Consider the following 17,858-nt stretch of genomic DNA (forward strand, 5'->3'; position numbering starts at 1 on the left):
GAGTAATGCTCCTTTATAAAGGAGGCTGAAGGCTGAAGTTACTCATGGATAATTGTCTTTAGTCTAAACCTCTGCCACAAAGAATGTTGCATTCTCTATTTGGATGTAAACATTTCTGCTTAAAACATGAACTTTCCTCAGTGCTGCCATAACAGTTGCAGCCGAGTGCATGTACAGATTGTATAAGGTGTAGGAAAAGTCACTGATGTGGGTGCTTTCTTGTGAGAAGAATCATGTGAGACCTGCCATGTATTGTGTTTTAAAGAGAAGTCATTTTTGTCTGCTAAATCAGCATCAAACTCCACAGGAGCTAAACCACAAAAACCCTGTAGTTCTTTCTCAGGAAGCTTCTTTGTGGTGAATCATCCCATGAACAGTGAGAGGGTAACTTTCGCCATTCTCTTCTGGGCACAGTCTGTGCAATTGGTTAGTTCTCCTCTTTTACTCTCTAATTCCTTATCTGAGAAAGATAGTGTGGCTCAGCTGTCAAAATCTTCAGCAAGGGGAAAACTGAAGTCCTCTCATTGAAGATGTTCAGGTTTGTATGTTCTGGAAGTAGGACTTACAAATATTTGCAAGGATATATGTTAAATTTTCTAACTAGCTTAAAGAATCATAGAATCACAGTATAGTTTGGGTTGGAAAGGACCTTAAGATCATCCAGTTCCAACCCCCCTGCCATGGGCAGGGACACCTCACACTAGACCATGTCGCCCAAGGCTCTGTCCAACCTGACCTTGAACACTGCCAGGGATGGAGCATTTACCACTCCTTTGGGCAACCTGTTCCAGGGCCTCAGCACCCTCACAGTAAAGAACTTCTTCCTTATCTCCAACCTGCCCTGGTTTCAGTTTCAACCCATCACCCCTTGTCCTATCACTCCAGTCCCTGATGAAGAGCCCCTCTCCAGCATCCCTGACAACTTTCGAGTCCTACACAGGCATTTGTCCAAGAAAACAAGTTCTCTATGAAATTACTCATTTTCCCTTAACGTAACCAGTAAATATCTACACAATGTTGTAAAAAAGGCCACCAAATTTTCCTGCAACTTAAGCCACCAAAAGCTATATTAATATTAAATTGCAAAATACGTGTATGATTCAGTAACCTACAGTTGGTTTACTGAGACAGATTAAGAAATCTGGAAGAATGTATTTTCTTTCCAGCAAACTATAAATGAGGCCAAGGTTGCTCTAGGTTACTGGGAGGAGTAATTTTTGTCTCCTGAATCAACATAATTCTGAAACTGTGTAGACTACAAAGTTGGTGCAAGTTTTCTTTGGCACAGCCTCAGACTTGTTCTTATTTTGGTTTTATGCTACTCAATTTCTTCAATTTGCATAGTCAAGAAATCTTTCCCTTTTTGTTTTTACAAGTTCGATGTAGCACAAAGTAGTTTAAACTAGTTATTGCTTAAACTGTAAGAGTTCATTGTTCCTAGTTTGCTTTTTCCCCTTAACCCTACTTGCTGCTGGTCTGAGAATGATTCCTTTTTGTCGTATTAATGACATTACCCTTCCCACTGCATGCATACATTTACTTATTTCAGGTTTTATGTAAGAGTCTTCAGAAAACACAGATGTTTTGCTTGGAGGATTAGCCTGGTAAAATTAATAACATGGGTATATCGAGTGTTTCATTGTGCTGGCTTCAGGCAGCATGGTTTGAAAAACATAACTAAACAAGGTGACTTGAAACTTCAGAGCTGAAGAAAGCTGCGAGGAAAGGTGAAGCCATTGACCAGCAGCTCTTGGTGGTGCTCTCAGCAGTATGAAAGTGCAGCTTATTGAAGGTTCTAGCTAATACCAGAGTTTACAGTTCATTCTATTATTGCTTAAAAACCCCCAAAGTTCAGTGCTTGTTTGTGCAAGCAAATGCCATGTCATTATGTTGTTGATATTTTGAAGATGATGAATTTTGTAGCTCTGAGAACTAGTTAGTTACTCCTGAATTTTGGCATCCAGTTATGAACAGTGACATTCCTTCTTCCTGTTCCTGGAGGTTTGCCTGTTCTTGATGAACGAGAAAACCAGTGCTGAGGTGGGGTGGTTGTGGGGTTTTTTGTGTTTTTCATTTCAATTTGAGTAGCTTCTGATTTAGGGTTTTTTTTTCCTGATGAAAGCTGTCCCTGCTTTTTAAGCAAAGGAAATGTGCAGACATGTACCCTAGAGACAAATAGCTGAGTTTGGGGCAGAAGGTGTCTGACAGCATGCCAGGCTGTACTGCTGTTTGTGGGAAACACAGAAAACTGTTGGAAGGATGGGAAAAAAAACCCCTATCTGCCTAGACCAAGATGTTTACATCAGCACATACCAATCATTTTTTGTTGGGCTGCTCACAGGAAAATATAAATTTATAAAACCCCAACCTTTAAAAGTCAGATTTTAAGAGATTCCAGTGGCAAGACAGTTCAGGAGAACCAGACAGGAATGATGACCCTTTCTTCAGTCTTGACAGCTTCACTAGAGAAGGGAGAAGATCAAAACAGCACTGTGTGTAGTTGGGCCTTTGTGCGCATAGTATATCCTTCAGCGTGTGTGTGTAAACACTGCCTGGGGCTGTAATCATGTTTCACATTTCTTTGTTACAATTAGAAACTGCATCAGACTGCTCATTGCTGAATGTCAGGTTTTTCTTTCCCAGTCCTGAAATAAACATTTTAGAATTCACTTCCATAAAATCACTGAGACACCCCCCCCCAAAAAGATGCTGAGGGCTGGAAAATGATGATGTTCATGATCTTTTTCTTTTGTGTGTGTGTGATGGTTATTGATACGGAATAACATTAGTGGCTTTCATAGACTAAAAGAGTGCTTCTGACTGATTGTAAACACAGCTGGTAAACATGAATCTATTTTTGTTCTTTAGTCACTCTTCAATCCTATTACACATTCACAGAAGTACCAAGCCCTTGATCTTGTCATTGAAGAACACTCCAGCTGTTAACCAGGGGCAGTGCTGTAGCTCTTTTGGTTGTGTCCAAGTGAATGCTGTGTAATTAATGAGTGTCTTTCAGTAACCAAGTCTTTTGCACAATAACACAGCCTTTCACTGAGCATGCTAAAGGCAAGAAATGAAATCCTGAAGTTGGACTTGAAATACATGTATTATCTTATGCCTCTGGCTGCCCATACAACAACAGTTAATGGTGGGGAAAAACCTCATTTTTCATGCTGGGCAGCAGCAGCAGTAGAGTCAGCTCTAGGACCAACCTGTTAATCTTTTCCTACGACAGTGCCAAAACCTTTAAAGGTGTTTAGGGCAGAATTACATTGTAGCTTCATGCCACAGGCTGCCTCATGTAGGGGGGGTTCCTGTCATCTAAGGTAAGGTACAGTTTGAACACTGACTAGTTTGATGTTAAGGATTTTTCCTCCTGCCATTTCTCATTAGAAATCGATACAGGTAAGGTTTACCAGAGTTTCAGGCTAGTTTGAGCTAGTAAAGTAATAGGAGACTCAAGACTCAAATCAGCATTGTGGGTTATATATCACTGTAGAGGATTCATCTTTCCCTCCTAAAGAAAATTGTGATGCTCAGTCTTGGGGTACCATGCACAGAGGAGTTGACATTCTTTATGATCTAAAATGGGATTATAGTCTAAAGGAACAATCTGGTTTTGTGTTTCAAATCGCAAGTACCTTCAGGGATCCCAAGCCTGGACTCAAACCTCAATTTTTATGTGCGAAGTAACCTTTGAAAATTTCACTTCATAAATAAGTTTAAACAAGTAAACGTGGTACTTTTCTGCCTTCGCTCCTTTTTTATCTCCCCCCACTCCCACCCCCCTGAAACCCCAGACAGCAGCAGTGTCAAGAGTAGGACTGATAATGTGCTGCTGCATGTATGGGAAGTGACAGCTGCTTCGTCTCTGAATCAGGAGCTAAGCAGGAGCCACGCTTTTAGCTATGCTTTGGTTTAGACATCTGAGTGTTGCAGTCCTTCAGCCTGCGCTTTTGCCGTGTTCGTGAAGCTGTTGCAGCTGATGACACGTTTGAAGATGGTTGAAAGAGGTTTGCATGACACTTTCTTCAAACTGTCTGGTCCTGTATTTTGTTTTCTGTTATCACTGTCTTCACACATAGCTGGTTTACTGATGATGAAAGAGGTGGAAGGCATGTAGGATTCAACCTTAGTATTGTTTTGTCACTGGCCTGCAGGGTGAAGATGATGATAATCTGTGTGACAACGTGTTGGTTTGTAACCAGATGCACACAGAAAGAAACTTTTATCTACTTAATCCTGAAGATGTATTTGAAAAGGAAGAGGCAGAATGAGATAGTTGGAGAATGGTTGTTAAAATGTATTGATTGTTGAACTTTTCAGTAATTGGGATGGTAGTGTAGTGGTTGGGGCTAGTTTGGATCAGCAGCTCTGAGTCTGTGGCAGATTCATGGCCATTTTGGGGAAGACACTGGGCTTTCTGTACCCAGGGAAGCCTGAAATGTGAAAACATTCAGTGTAAACTTCTTCCCCACACCCCCAAACCCCCTTTCCTAAAACTATTCCATGGTAGCTTTTATTATAGCTAAACAAAAGTTCAGTATTCTCAGAAAAGGACTATGACAACTTTCCTAATATTGCATAGGCCTATGGCATCTAATGTTTCAGAAGCAATGAGAGGGAGGGGGGCTTGTGTTTCTGTTTACTTCTCTAGAAAACGTGGATTTCACTGTTTTCCTGCCACTGACAACAGAAAAAACAGATGACAACAGATGAAAGAGCTCATTGAACTTCAGGTTTCATAAACCTGGAAACAATGTATTTTCATGTTTTAACTTATTTATCTTTCATTTCTCTTTTCCAGGTTGCAGTAGTAAAACTGAAGAATGCAGATAAGGTTTTTGCCATGAAGATACTTAATAAATGGGAGATGCTGAAGAGAGCTGAAGTAAGATGACAGTAATGTTTTCTATAATCATGCCCCCTCTTACTCTGCTGAATTGTTACTTCTCTTTCCACAAGACTGAATATAGAGGAGTTGAGGAGGTGCTTCACTACTTCCTGACGACATGAAGATTAAAATAAGCTTAAAGCAGTTCATCAGCAGGGTTAAATGGCATGGAATCTTGACTGAAGTGGGGCTGGATGGTTTAGACATTATACCTTTTCTGTAATTGCCCCAGAATTACTGACTGTATGAACAATCTTTTAATGCATTTATTCCAGTTTAGGAATGTTGCCTTTAGCAAGTATTTTCCATGGTGAAAGGTAATTACTGAGCTATAACTCACCAAACCTATTAGTTTATCATTAGTTAGAACTTTGTCAAGGTCCAATTTCTAGATGGAAAAATCAGAAAGATTAAAGTTTCAAATTAATTTGGGTGTGTGTTTCCTAAAAATGTCCATCTGCAGAAATTTATCATGAAAAGTTCCTCATTCAAGCTTGAGTCCATTCTGTGTATTTGAAGAAGGTGGAAAGCTCTTTCACCAGCCCTGCTTTGCCTTGGGCTCCTACTTAGACAACTCTACTCTCCATAAAATCCTGGATACCTTTCCCTGGATACCTTTGGAAAGAAGCTTACGAAATGCAATCTATACCTGAACACTTGTGTATGAATTTTAAACAGAACATGTATCTATCTCTTTAAGTCACTTTGAAATTCTCGATATAGGCATACTAAAAAGAAACTGCCTAAAAAATAGACTCACAAAAATATAACTCAGTGTCTTACACATACAAAGTTGCTTTGGCCATGGGGTTTTCTTTAGTCTGGACAGTGCAAGCACTATCTTGGTGTCTCTTCCAACTTGTCTGATTGAATTATCTCTCACCTCAGTTTTTATTTGGGACTCCTGCTTTGCTGCTCTGACTGCCTTGCTCTTCAGTTGCTTCCAAGTTCATTCTGATTTCCGCATTTATGTTTTAATTAAAACTTGTTAGGAAATGAGATCAATGGGAAACCATCACACATCAAAAAAAAAAAACCTATGGACCAGACAAATTAAAGCCAATTTCTGGTGTGTGCACATCCTGTCTCTTGTAATGAAAATGTTATCACAGTAACAGTTATAAATGGCATGCAGACTGTGGTTAGATGTACACAATGTGCTTCCTCTTTATGCAGAAGTTACTCAGATACTGAGCAATCTGGTGTTAGGCTCGATACAAAGAGGTATTTCTCTCCAAGACAGATGTCACTACTGCAAGTTTGATTATATCAGTGAAAAAAGACTAGAAAAAAAGTTCCACTCTATTTTTAAATGTACCCTTTTAAAGTCAGTTAAAAAGCTATTTCTTTCCATTAAAATACAGTTATAAATAGGTTTGAAAGATTTTTCTCTATGCAAGGTATTAAAAATACCCTTCCCATGGGTCCAGCTGAGTTTCTGAAAGTCCGAACTGTTAGCCTAAAAAGAATTACAGCTATGTTTTTCCATGTATTTGTAACTCATGGGTATACAGCGGAAAGAGAACCACCTGGAGGGAAAATGCATTGCGAAGCATGACCTTCAACAACTGTAACCTGTGGTTTTTAAACGTTGCTGAATGCATCTCACTTGTTACTGCTGCTGAGGAAAATGACCCATTTTGGCTCTGTTAGCAATGGACTGCACCAACACTGAAATACACAGGAAAATCATACAGACCAGAAATGCAAGACAAGCATATGGGTAGACCTATACATAAACAGCAGAAATAAGTTGTTCATATATCCCTGTTTCAACTCGGGGAAGCAGGAGTCATTTGTAAAAGCAGAAAGGGAGTTTGTACTCAAAGAGCATTGCAGCTGCCAGGTTAAGGTTGATGACTGCAAGCTCTGTGAGTAACTAGATGTAAAAACTTGGTTAAACTAAAATGATAAAGGATGCGAGGTCAGTGTTCTCTTTATATTATAAAGAGCATAAGTTTTCCACATACGTGCCACTGTTGAAAACTCAGAGATGTGGGAACATTACTGATACAAGGAGTACCTGAAAGTGTGTGACAGCTTCTGTTACACTCCCAAACCTGTTACCCTGAGTGTTGACAATCACTTAGAGTTACATATGTGCCATGGTGGTGGCAGATGAGGCTCAGGAGAGACCAGGACAAATAATTATGCAGCATGGAAGCAGTCAGCACTCCCAGAACGTGCTAACTCTGAGCTATGGTGACGAGCACCAAACAGCTGAGCAGCCCAAATTCTTTGCTGGTTGAAGGCCATGATAACAGTATAGATAGCACCATAGCACTGAGTGGATCAGCTGACCTCTGCCAGCAATCAAGAGGCGTGTGGCTAGGGAAGATGAAGTGTAATGTTGAGATAATGAAAGGCACAGAAAAAAGGCTTCATTTAAACAAAACAAAACTGAATTGAGCTGTGTTATGGTAATGACAAGAACCACTGCTATTGGGTTTTTTATTTTTTAATTTTTCTTTTCCCCACGAATTACTGTAAAGCCCCATAGTCACTTAGACTCTTTGGCTGTTACTACTTCAGCTGTGATCTGCTGTGGTAATAGCTGTTGATGTCAGCTCTAGGCGTACTGCCTGGAGGTGGATGTCTAGAGTGGATTCAAGGAATGCATTGTCTTTTGTTAAATCATGGCAAACCCGAGTGAAATTGTGTAAGCTCTCTAGTAGCTAATCCTGTGAATTGTGTCCTAACAAGTAGAGAAACTACGTGTCATTCATCCTTGTGAAAACAATAATTAATAGTATCCATCTCTGAAATACGTCAAGAGTTTACAAACAAGGGAGGAAAATAATCAGGCTGAATGTAGAGGAGTTTTCCTTCCTTCTGAAGATGATCCTTTCTCCTTCTCCCACCCACAAGTCCATTTGTGATTTAATAACCTTTGAGGTTGTTTAAAGTATGTTTTGTTGTTCTCAAATTCCACTCATTTAATGCATGATTCATCTCCTGCATTGTGCTATGGTCAAAATATATCATCTCTCTTTTTCCTCATCTGCATTATTCTTACTCACTGTATTCACCAAAACAAGGCTCAGTATGGTTGATTTGCTTGGAGGAGGGAGTTTTCTGCTCTGGTTTTACTGCATGTATTACTGCTGAGCTCAGTCTAAACTGGTATTTTGCGTTTCATTCTTCCCTCTCCAAATCTCAAAGCCAGCACGAACCATGTCAGAGTTCTGGTATTTGCCTATTGTTTTTGGAAATGAAAATGAAAAAGTAAAAAATAAAAAGCTTGGATTTCATTTAAATTTAGCTGTCTCCTAAGATGGAAGAGACAGAGCGTGGTGCAAATAGATGAAACATCTTTGTGAAGCAGCAGAGTGTGCTGGAAGAGATTGTGGTCTATGTTTTTCTCAAACTCTCCATCTGCCTTCTAAATAGAGCCCAGACAATTATTATTCTTTCTTATACGCTATCTTCTAGACCTTTCTCTGAACAAAATTTCATGTTGGCTTTGCTATTTGGTACCTGTTATTTTATTTTGATATTTACTTCAGAACATTGATCATATTTTTTTGCTTTTGTTTCTTTTTGGCTTTTCAACTGTTTGGTCATTTTCTTCTGTCAAGCTGCTTTTGCTGAGCAAAATTTTATTCACTTTGCATTAACTGTCTTGCTGCTTTCCAGTTGGTTATTTTCTTTACATCTTCTTTTGTTTTCATACAAACCTGTGTTCTTCACCTTCTCTTTGCCTTCTCTCTCTCAAGGTGTTCCTTAGCATTTCTTGGCAATTCTTGCTTCCCCTCTGTTCCACTTGCTATGAAGGCACCTTTTGCCTTTTGTGTTTCTTTGCAGCATATTGAGAGGAGGTCCTCCTGGGTGTCTTATCAACAGCTTCTATCTGGGAAGAGCAATATTCAATTCTGTCCTGCTTTTCCTGAGCAAGAAGTGTGGAGAAAACCCCAGCTGCCTAATGATCATTGATTTGATGATCCAATAAAAGACATGCTTTACATTGAAGTTATTGGAAGCTGATTTCAAATGTGAAATGCATCTTTCTTATGTGAAAATTCAAGTGTAAAACTATGCTAACAGCATGATGAGATAAAACAATGATACAAGACTCCAGATTTCTTTAGCTCCTATTGCAGTTACAATTATATAATGTCATTTTTGATTGTTTTCTTCAATCTTATATTGCTATTCTGTCATTATTGGTACTTGATTTCAATATGTATGTGTACAAATAAGATAAGATTTTGACTTGGTATTTTTAGACCATGGAAATCAACAGCTTATTTCTCCCTTCACATGACTTAACAATATAGAGAAGTACAACTCTTTACATTTGAAGAAGGTGGACTTCCCTGTTATCTAGTTTTTCATAGATTTTGGTATGTTTGGAGAGTGTAGTAAATGACTGTTTAACTGAGAGTCAATTTTGATTTTCTTTTTTCCCCAAATATAATGTTAAAAGATAGTCAACTTGCAATATGTGTTTATTTTACTTAAAGCCTGTAATTGTTTTTCTCTCCTTCAGACAGCCTGCTTTCGAGAAGAGAGAGATGTGTTAGTGAATGGGGATAACCAGTGGATCACAACGTTACATTATGCATTCCAGGATGAAAACTATTTAGTGAGTGTGGCTTTTATCTCTATGTGGATGGAAACGCAGATTCTTACTTGTTGTTTGAGACAGAAATACAGTTTATTTGTTAATTACATGTTCTGCACCATACAGACCAGATGAGAATCTGTGATTTTGTGCGTAAGATTCTGTAGAGTGGAGAGTGGTCAGAAACCTTTAAAGTTTTGCTATAAATATCTCAGGAATGCAGCTTTTACATTTGTTGATAAACCTTGGCCTTTCTGCATCTCCTTTCTTAAAAGTCCTCACTCCAGTTTAATTGCATTCATAAAAACGAAAGTGCATTTAACTAAGATAAGTTTTCTGTTTGACTTTAATTTTGGTGATTAACGTTGCCCATTACTGCTTTACAGGTAGAAATAGGGAGTAGCCTTATTTTAAAACAACAGTCCATTTTGATTTGTCTTTGCTTTTTTTGAGGACATAAAGCCAGTAAGATGTCATAAAGCAACAAAAGGGCCTTGCAGCATGGAAGAATTCCACTAAATGTTCACAAAGAAGAGTTGGAAGATGCAAATGTAGATTAAAGCATCTCCTTAATATATAATGTTATTTAGTTTTCAAGTATTTTAAGAGACTTGCAAAAAGAAGCTAATATGAGGAAAAAGTGCCAATTCTCCATGAAATCTTTCCAACTTCATACATGTTTTGATTGTGATACGGTTTTGGTAATGTTTATGCCTGGAAAAGTAAACAACCACACATGGATAGATGCTGTTTATTTGGGTTTTAATCCCCGATGCTTTCAATTTCCATTCGTAAGTTCTAATGTTGTCTTAAAAATATTTCTTTCCCCAGTATGTTCAGTAAAAGAAGTGCTTGACATGGAATTCTTACAGAATTGCAGTGCTTTTTGCCATTATATTACTTTCTGTTCTGTCAGCTCAGATACTTGGAGATCCACGGATTTTGGTGGAGTTTATGTAGAAACAGGGCTCTGCACTTGTGGCTCTAACTCTTGGCTTAGATACCTCCTAGTCAGCTTCATGCTTTGTTAGTGTGGACAGTAAAAATAATCTCATGTTTTGAGTAATTCTGATCTTACTGTTAACACTATTTCAAAGAAAATATGTATTCTGCAGCAGTCTGCTAGAATTTGTTTTAATCTTGCCAGTTTCCTTATTTTCACTAAGCACAGAGCAGCTTCTGTTCTTTATCTTTGATGGTCTGCTCACAGGAGCTAGTTTCGCAGCCTGCTGGGAAATATATCAGTAATGCTATTTTTCCATCATTTTGGTGTGACTGTATCACTAGTTCTGTGTGTGCTTTCTGTTAAAATTAGATATTACAGAAGCAGCCTTTAAAAGAAAATCTGAGTACATTGAACAGTAGATGTGGTTAAGCAGTGGATGTTGTTTACCTTGACTTTAGTATTGCCTCAGACACCTTCTGCCGTAACACCCTCATAGACAAGCTGATAAAGTGTGCATTAGGTAAGGATCAGTGGGGTGGACTGAAAAGTGGCTGAGCTGCTGGGCCCGGGGGTTGTGATCAGTGACACAAAGTCCAGCTGGAGAATGTCAGTGGTGGTGTACCCCCAATGCTGGGGCTGACATCTTCATTAATGACCTGGGCAGTGGGATGGAGTGCACCCTCAGCAGGTTCCCCCATGATAAAAACCAGGGAGAAGTGGCTGATAGGCCAGATGGCTGTGCTGTCATTCAGATGGACCCTGCAGACTGGAGAACTGGGCAGAGAGAAATACAATGTCCTGCATCTGGGCTGGAATAAATTAAACCCAGTACGTTCTGGTGGCCAGCTGGCTGGGAAAGCACCTTTGCTTGAGGTCCTGTTGGATAACAAGATGACCATAAGCCAGCAATGCACCCTTGCAGCAAGAAAAGGCCAAAAGCATTCTGGGCTGTAAGGAAAAGTGTTGCCATTAGGCGAGTGGAGGTCCTTCCTCTCTGCTCAGCCCTGGTGCAGCTCCATCTTGATCTACTGTGTCCAGGTCTGGCTCTGCAGTGCAAGAGAGAGATAGAGCTACTGGAGCAAGTCCAGTGCAAGCCCAGAAAGATGATTAAAGTACTGGAGCATCTTTTCATGTAAGGAGAGGCTGAGAGAGTTGGAATTCTTCAGCCCAAAGAAGTGAAGGGTTGGCAATGTATATAAATACCTGATGGGAGGGAGTGAAGATAAGGGAGCCAGATTCCTCGCAGTAGTGCCCAGAGACAGAGCAGGAGACAATGGGCGCAAACTTATAAAAGCATGGAGTTTTGTCTGAACACAAGAAAACAATTTTTACCATGAGGGTAGTCAAACACTGGAACATGTTACCTGGAGGAGTTGTGGAGTCTTCTTCCTTAGAGATACTCAAATACCAACTGGACAGAGCCTTCATCAGTCTGCTCTAGCTCACCCTGCTTGAGCAGATGAGGTTGGAGTAGATGATCTCAAGAGGTGTCTTCCAACTTAACCAAGCCTGTGATTTAGGATTAAATGCCCATGTTAAACTTCCAGTAGTTACTAGAATGTAGTGGCCTTAAATCTTTTTCTTTCTCTTGGAAGGATGGTGCTGTCATACAGTAGTATTTTGAGAAGTATTTAAGATTTGACTAGGTCTGGATGATTGTTTGTATTTAGAAAGTATTTTTAAAGCTTTAAAATAAACCCAACCACCAAACCCATTTTTTTTAATGGCATGAATGTTTGGATGGGTTGCTATGCATTGACTGAATTGTGTAATAACAACATAGTTGTTAAACCTTGACTCATATGTGTGTGTTTAACTTCAAGTACATGGCTCAATACTGTGAGTTACAGTTTAAGTGTTGGCATATTTGAGGAGTTGAAGTTTTCCTTGTCATTAGGCTACTGTGTTGCTCTTGTAAAATGGGAGGCGCAGAGTCTTGTGTTGTTAGAGCAAAATTCCATTGATTTGATATATCCGGTATCAGAATTGTACTGGTTTTAAAAACACCAAAGAATGAGTGCAGAGATCCCACATCAGTGATGAGAGTCTTAGGAAGTTTTTCCAATATACTTACAAAGCAATAAGCTAAGCTCCTGCAGATTTGTATATGGGATATCAGTTAATAATCATTATATTGAGTGCCTGAGGCTTTATGTATTCTCTAAAGCTCTAAAACATGAGAATAGTGTAGCTCCTGTTTCAGAATGAGCATAGAAGCACCGCTGAGTAGAAGATACTCGTCTTGTGTAAGACTTGTGAGCATAATTTCAGAAGCTTACTATTCATGTCACAAAGCAACAGATGAAAATTTAACTTTTAACACCACACACAAAATTTAACTTTTAACAGCACATTTAACTTCCGTGGAACTACATTTTGTACTTTCTACTTGCACTTGGAATTAGTGATGATGCCCAGGTTTTTCTCTAGCAAATTGTTAAATTCTTTGTTCATCACCTTTATCGTTATGGAAAGTATAAGGGAAAAGCAGCAGAGGTGAGATTTCTGCCTGCCCCACATCTTCCTTAGAGCTGGTAGAATTTTGCGGGATTCTTGCCATCTATTTTAATTGCTTTTCCTGAAGATGGGAAAGACTTGAATAAATGAGGAGAAATAATTACAGAAAGTCCCTTTAAGTTGCTTTATCAAAATTGTAAAGAATCAAATTGGGGATATACATTTAGTGCATCTTCAATATTTTTTGTTGCTTGTCATTCATTGTACACTACTGCTAAGAGTCACTGCTTCAGATGTGGATATATGCTGCCTTCCTGGAAGCAGAGCTTGGAGCTCTAGGCAAAAGCTTTCAGATCCTATATATTATAGTAGGAAGTTATTCTAATTAGCCTGTCCACAGTGATGTTTGAAAGTAATGTCATAGCAGTGGGTGTTAAATGAGATTGCTTATAATTAGTTTGTTAGTTATAATTAGTTCAGTTCTTTTTTCTTTACCCCATTTGCCCTTCCAGTTGCTGTTCCTCAATTAAAACAACCTAAACTAAGCTCAAAAGAGTTTCCCACTTTTCTTTTTCCGGTCATTTTGATCATGTCTCTAAAGGAAGGGGCATTTCCTTTTGTCATAATACAGGAAAATGGAGAAGGATTCTGATCTCTTCAAAGCCTTTGCGCCTGATTCAGTGGCAAGCAGGTTTTATGTTTCATTAATAAATGAGAAATAAACCATATTTTTCTCCATCATTTCAATTAGAGAAGGTGACACTTCCATTGCATGTTGGCAATGTCAACAATATCTGGGATTGGACTGTGAGCCACTGGAAGCTTCTCAATCTTTGCCTTATCTATTAGTATAAAAAATTTACATTTAGTGGGAAAAGAAGATGGTAGGAAAAAAGGGAACGGGAAGCCTGGAACATTAGGGCCCTTAAATGAGATCCCAAGTTAACACAGTTGGTTTCATTTTTATAGGTCTGTGCTTTAATCCTTTATTCCTTTTGCATTTGTATCAGAGTGTTTTGCTTTTATAAGGGAATCCAGAGTATCTAAATGTTCTATGTTTGGTGATGGGACAGTGGATGAAGCTGATGCTATTTTGTCACGAGGCTTAGTGTATTTGGAGAGGTATAAATATGAAACATATTCAAGTAGGTTAAATACTGAATTGAGGCTGAGCCAGCTACTGTTTTCAGAACATTTAAGCATCTTGGGTAGGTTTCTTTAGTGACCATAATAATTTTTACAATAAGGTATTTTTTACGCTGGAATTAGGGTGAATCAGAAAGTAAAAACTCTTTTGTTCCTCTCTCTCCCTTTGTTTTCCTGTCATTGTCACTCCATAGTACCTGGTTATGGATTACTATGTTGGAGGAGACCTGCTTACGTTGCTCAGCAAGTTTGAGGACAGACTACCTGAAGACATGGCTCGGTTTTATTTGGCTGAAATGGTGATAGCTATTGATTCTGTTCATCAGTTGCATTATGTTCACAGGTAAGTAATTTGAGCCCCAAATTCCTGTTGGAGTTATGGGGTGTTACTTGATGGAGTGAATGTTAAAGAGTTTAAGCTAGTAAAAAGTATTTACTGTAATAATAAGCACAATAGAACTGACCTGCCTGCATCTTGTGGTTATTGAGAACTGTTGCTAACGTTGTACCATGTGGTCAAAGACATGAATGAGTATCCAAATGCATCTGATGAATCTCGCACATGGGCATGCTTCAAAGCTAATGATCCATAATTTATAAAAGTAAAACTGGAAACCTGTCTGTGAAATATGATCAACATTAAACAGGTTTATTGAAAGGTCAGATTCTGTGTCTTGATTTGTTCAGTCTATATGCAAGTTGAAAACAGACCCATGTGTGATCTGCATTGGGTTTTTTCCACCATTTTCTTTTGGGCTTAATGAAGTCATCTTTAAAATGAAGTGAGGGTGTTTTGCTAAGTGAATGGAAGTGCTTGAACTGTGGTACTTTACCTTGGTATCTAAAAAAATACATACATATTCTGTTCAAAGGAAAATATTAAGCCAATTGTGTCCAACTTTTTTGGAGGCCGCGATTGATTTTTCCACAAAACTAGTGTCACCTTTTCTCAATGTATCATTCTCTACTGAATTCCCTGGTAGTCTTGTGTGCAGAGGAAGAGATTACCTTACAAGAGGCAGAATTTTCACGTGCGCTCAATAGATGTACTTTGCTCTGACAGAAATCAGGAGGAAAACTCCCAGCTGTTTATGCTGAATCATGGTGTTGGCAGAATTAACTTGTTTCATATGTCCATCTATCACCCTTCATTAGCATCTGTACTGGCCATTTCTTCTTTTATTGTGCCTACTTGGCTGCTTCCCTCCAGAAAAGGGTTTTGGGGTTTTTCTGGTCCAGAAGGTGTGCTGTGATTTGTTTTGGTTTGTTACTGGGTTGTGTTTTGTTTCCTTTGAGATTGTGGTTTTTCATGAAAGAGCTGTTGGTACGAGTGCTTTAAGGTGGGGTGGTGCTGAGCTGCAAATTGCTCTTCTGGAATATTTTGAAGTGTTGCTGAAGAACTATGTCTACCTGCCCCAAAAGAGCTCTTTGTGATAATGCCTTGTGGAAAAACCCAAGCAGAGTGTTCTGCTTGAATTTCAAAGGTTTCAACTGTGTAATTTCTGAGAAACTCTTTGTTTGCTTAGGACCTGATGTGAAAGAGTTTTGTATTCAGTTTAATTAGAATCTAACTTTCAAAATGTGTTTGTGGGTAAGCTGGTGAGATGATATCGCCTGTTACCAGGTGGAGGGCACTTCAGGTACTACATAAACTGATGTATTTTACCCAGTGAGTCTGCATATGGGGTAGTAAGGCTTCCCAGAAGAACAGATGCCCACTTTTTCCTCCAAAGAGATCAAAACCTTTGTAATCCAACACTGCTAGTGTGTAATACGCAACAGATGTCATGTCTGCATCCTCAAATAGTTAATGTCCCCAAGAGGAAATAGGTGTTAGTGTAAAATTTTGGGTGAAAATGAAGTAACATTGCAGTTCAAAATAACATAATTATTATACTTGCATATTTATTACTATGAATGTAAAAAAGCCCCTTGCATTCCCAGGTCCTTTGTTGATTGATTTGTGGCTTTACCAGCGAGGTTCCCATGTTGATAAAGCTCTAAATGTCACTTTAGCATTTTATCATCAACAGTGCTGTAATACAATGCCTGTTTGTAAGGGGATGTTTTGCAAAGATTAAAGCTGTAAAGAGTGTATGTTAAATGGTCAGCCTTCGACATGAGACCCATTCCACTGTTAGTTTTACTAGCATGTTTGCAACTGGTACAGCAAAAGAAAGGAAAAGAAAACACATCATCTAAATGCCACTTATGCCCTTTTCCTGTAAGTTTAACTATGGTGGCCACATCCTTTCTGGGAGTGTGTTGCACACAGGGAAGGACACAGGAGAAGAGGGAAGATACTACTAAAAGGTGGATAATGTAACAGCTGTAGTAGTGATATTTCAGACGAATAGTCAATATGTGTCAGGATTTGATCAGAGTTGTAGCTAGTGAACTAGAAGCGCATGCTTTAGGCATGTTGTGTTCAAGGGGTTTTTTCTTACAAGGAGGTAGCAGATTGTGTGGTTTGGTTTCTTTTTAGTGCCCCAGTTCTTTCAGGATAGACTTTCACATCAACTGTACATAGTGTTGTACTTTGACAAGAATTTGCTTTTTCTCTGAATGTTTCTGTGCGTTATAAAATTGGTATTTCTATTCTGTGTCATTCCTCTCGCTCTTCTCTATCACTGATCACTTTTTTTTGTTGTCAGTCAGTTTTATTTGGGACTGATACTGATTGCAGTGGTAGTTCATGTGCAGACCATTCCCATGTCAAATGCAAGTCGCTTTAGGAAAGAAAAGTACATTGGCCAAGGTTGTGAAGCATCAAGTACAAGCAATCTCAGCATGACTTCAACGAAATTGCTTTGACTGTATTCCAGGTTTTGGAGTTCCAGATTTGAATGCCATTTCTGCACTAGCATTGTGGGGTTACAGGATGAATTTATAGTGGGAAGGAGATCAAATCTAGGGATTAGTAGAATTGTGCGGAGAAATTAATGATGTTTTCGAAGCTGTCTCCTGAACCTACTGAACTGAAGCAGGAGAAAAGTTGCTAGCTGAAAATAACGTCAGTACTACTGGGTTTAGGATAGTCTTATTTTTCCCCTGGTTTTAATCCACTTTTTTAGTTGAACTGTGATGTAATGTTTTGAGAGAACATCAGTCAGAACATAAAAATTTTCAATTCTAATCAGTTAATTTCTGTGAACAAACCATGTGTTTTATCTGATAATGAAATGATGGCTCAGAATGTTTATAAACCGGCATTTTCTTTAATGTGTGTTTTAGCTTTTGCTGTTGTTATAAATGCATCAGCACTGGCATTACCAAATTATATTGGCACCTCCAAGACTGGCTTTAGAAAGAGAACTTCATCTAAGTGAAATAGATGTGCAAGAGTTCACAATGAGGAAGAAAGTACAACTGTACATCTCACAAATGCATGACTTCCTTGGGAGTCCTGTAAAGCTTCCACTTACCCCTCCAGCTTAAATCTGTACTGATGAAGTGATGCTTGCTTGTAGGCCAAGGTTAAATATTGTCTTGTGCCAGTTGTCTGCGAACTGTAGCATCATACAGGGTAAGGCTTTACCTTTATTAGGAATTAACATCAATCTCTGTTTTGGTTTTATGGATTTGTAGCAACTTGGGTTTGGTTTAGTTTTTTTCTCCCCCCGACAAAAGCCTATACAGGCATTAACACTAATTTCAGTTTTAAGGTTGTGTTGTTACTTAATTCCTCATGGCATATGTAAGGATATTTGGATATAAGGATATTTGCGTGCATTATCAAATATCCTAGTGTGGGCTGGAGGAGAATTGTTAAAGGCTTAATCTGGGTACCTACACTTTATTATGTGTGTCGCCCTGCCTCAAACAGGTACAATTTGGTTTTCCTACACAGA

General features: G+C 38.8%; 1 protein-coding gene across 6 annotated transcripts in view; it reads left to right on the forward strand.

Moving 5' to 3' along the window:
• Window positions 1–17,858, forward strand: part of CDC42BPA (CDC42 binding protein kinase alpha) — a 180,192-nt gene that overhangs the window by 58,066 nt on the left and 104,268 nt on the right. For all 6 annotated transcript variants that reach the window (XM_030500157.2, XM_030500159.1, XM_030500154.1 and 3 more), the window contains exons 4-6: window positions 4,808–4,891; window positions 9,384–9,479; window positions 14,202–14,350. In XM_030500157.2, the coding sequence (XP_030356017.1) occupies window positions 4,808–4,891; window positions 9,384–9,479; window positions 14,202–14,350 (329 nt within the window). The remainder of the gene's footprint in view (window positions 1–4,807; window positions 4,892–9,383; window positions 9,480–14,201; window positions 14,351–17,858) is intronic.

The sequence above is a fragment of the Strigops habroptila genome, chromosome 10 (assembly GCF_004027225.2).
Source record: "Strigops habroptila isolate Jane chromosome 10, bStrHab1.2.pri, whole genome shotgun sequence".
Taxonomy (NCBI): Eukaryota; Metazoa; Chordata; class Aves; order Psittaciformes; family Psittacidae; genus Strigops; species Strigops habroptila.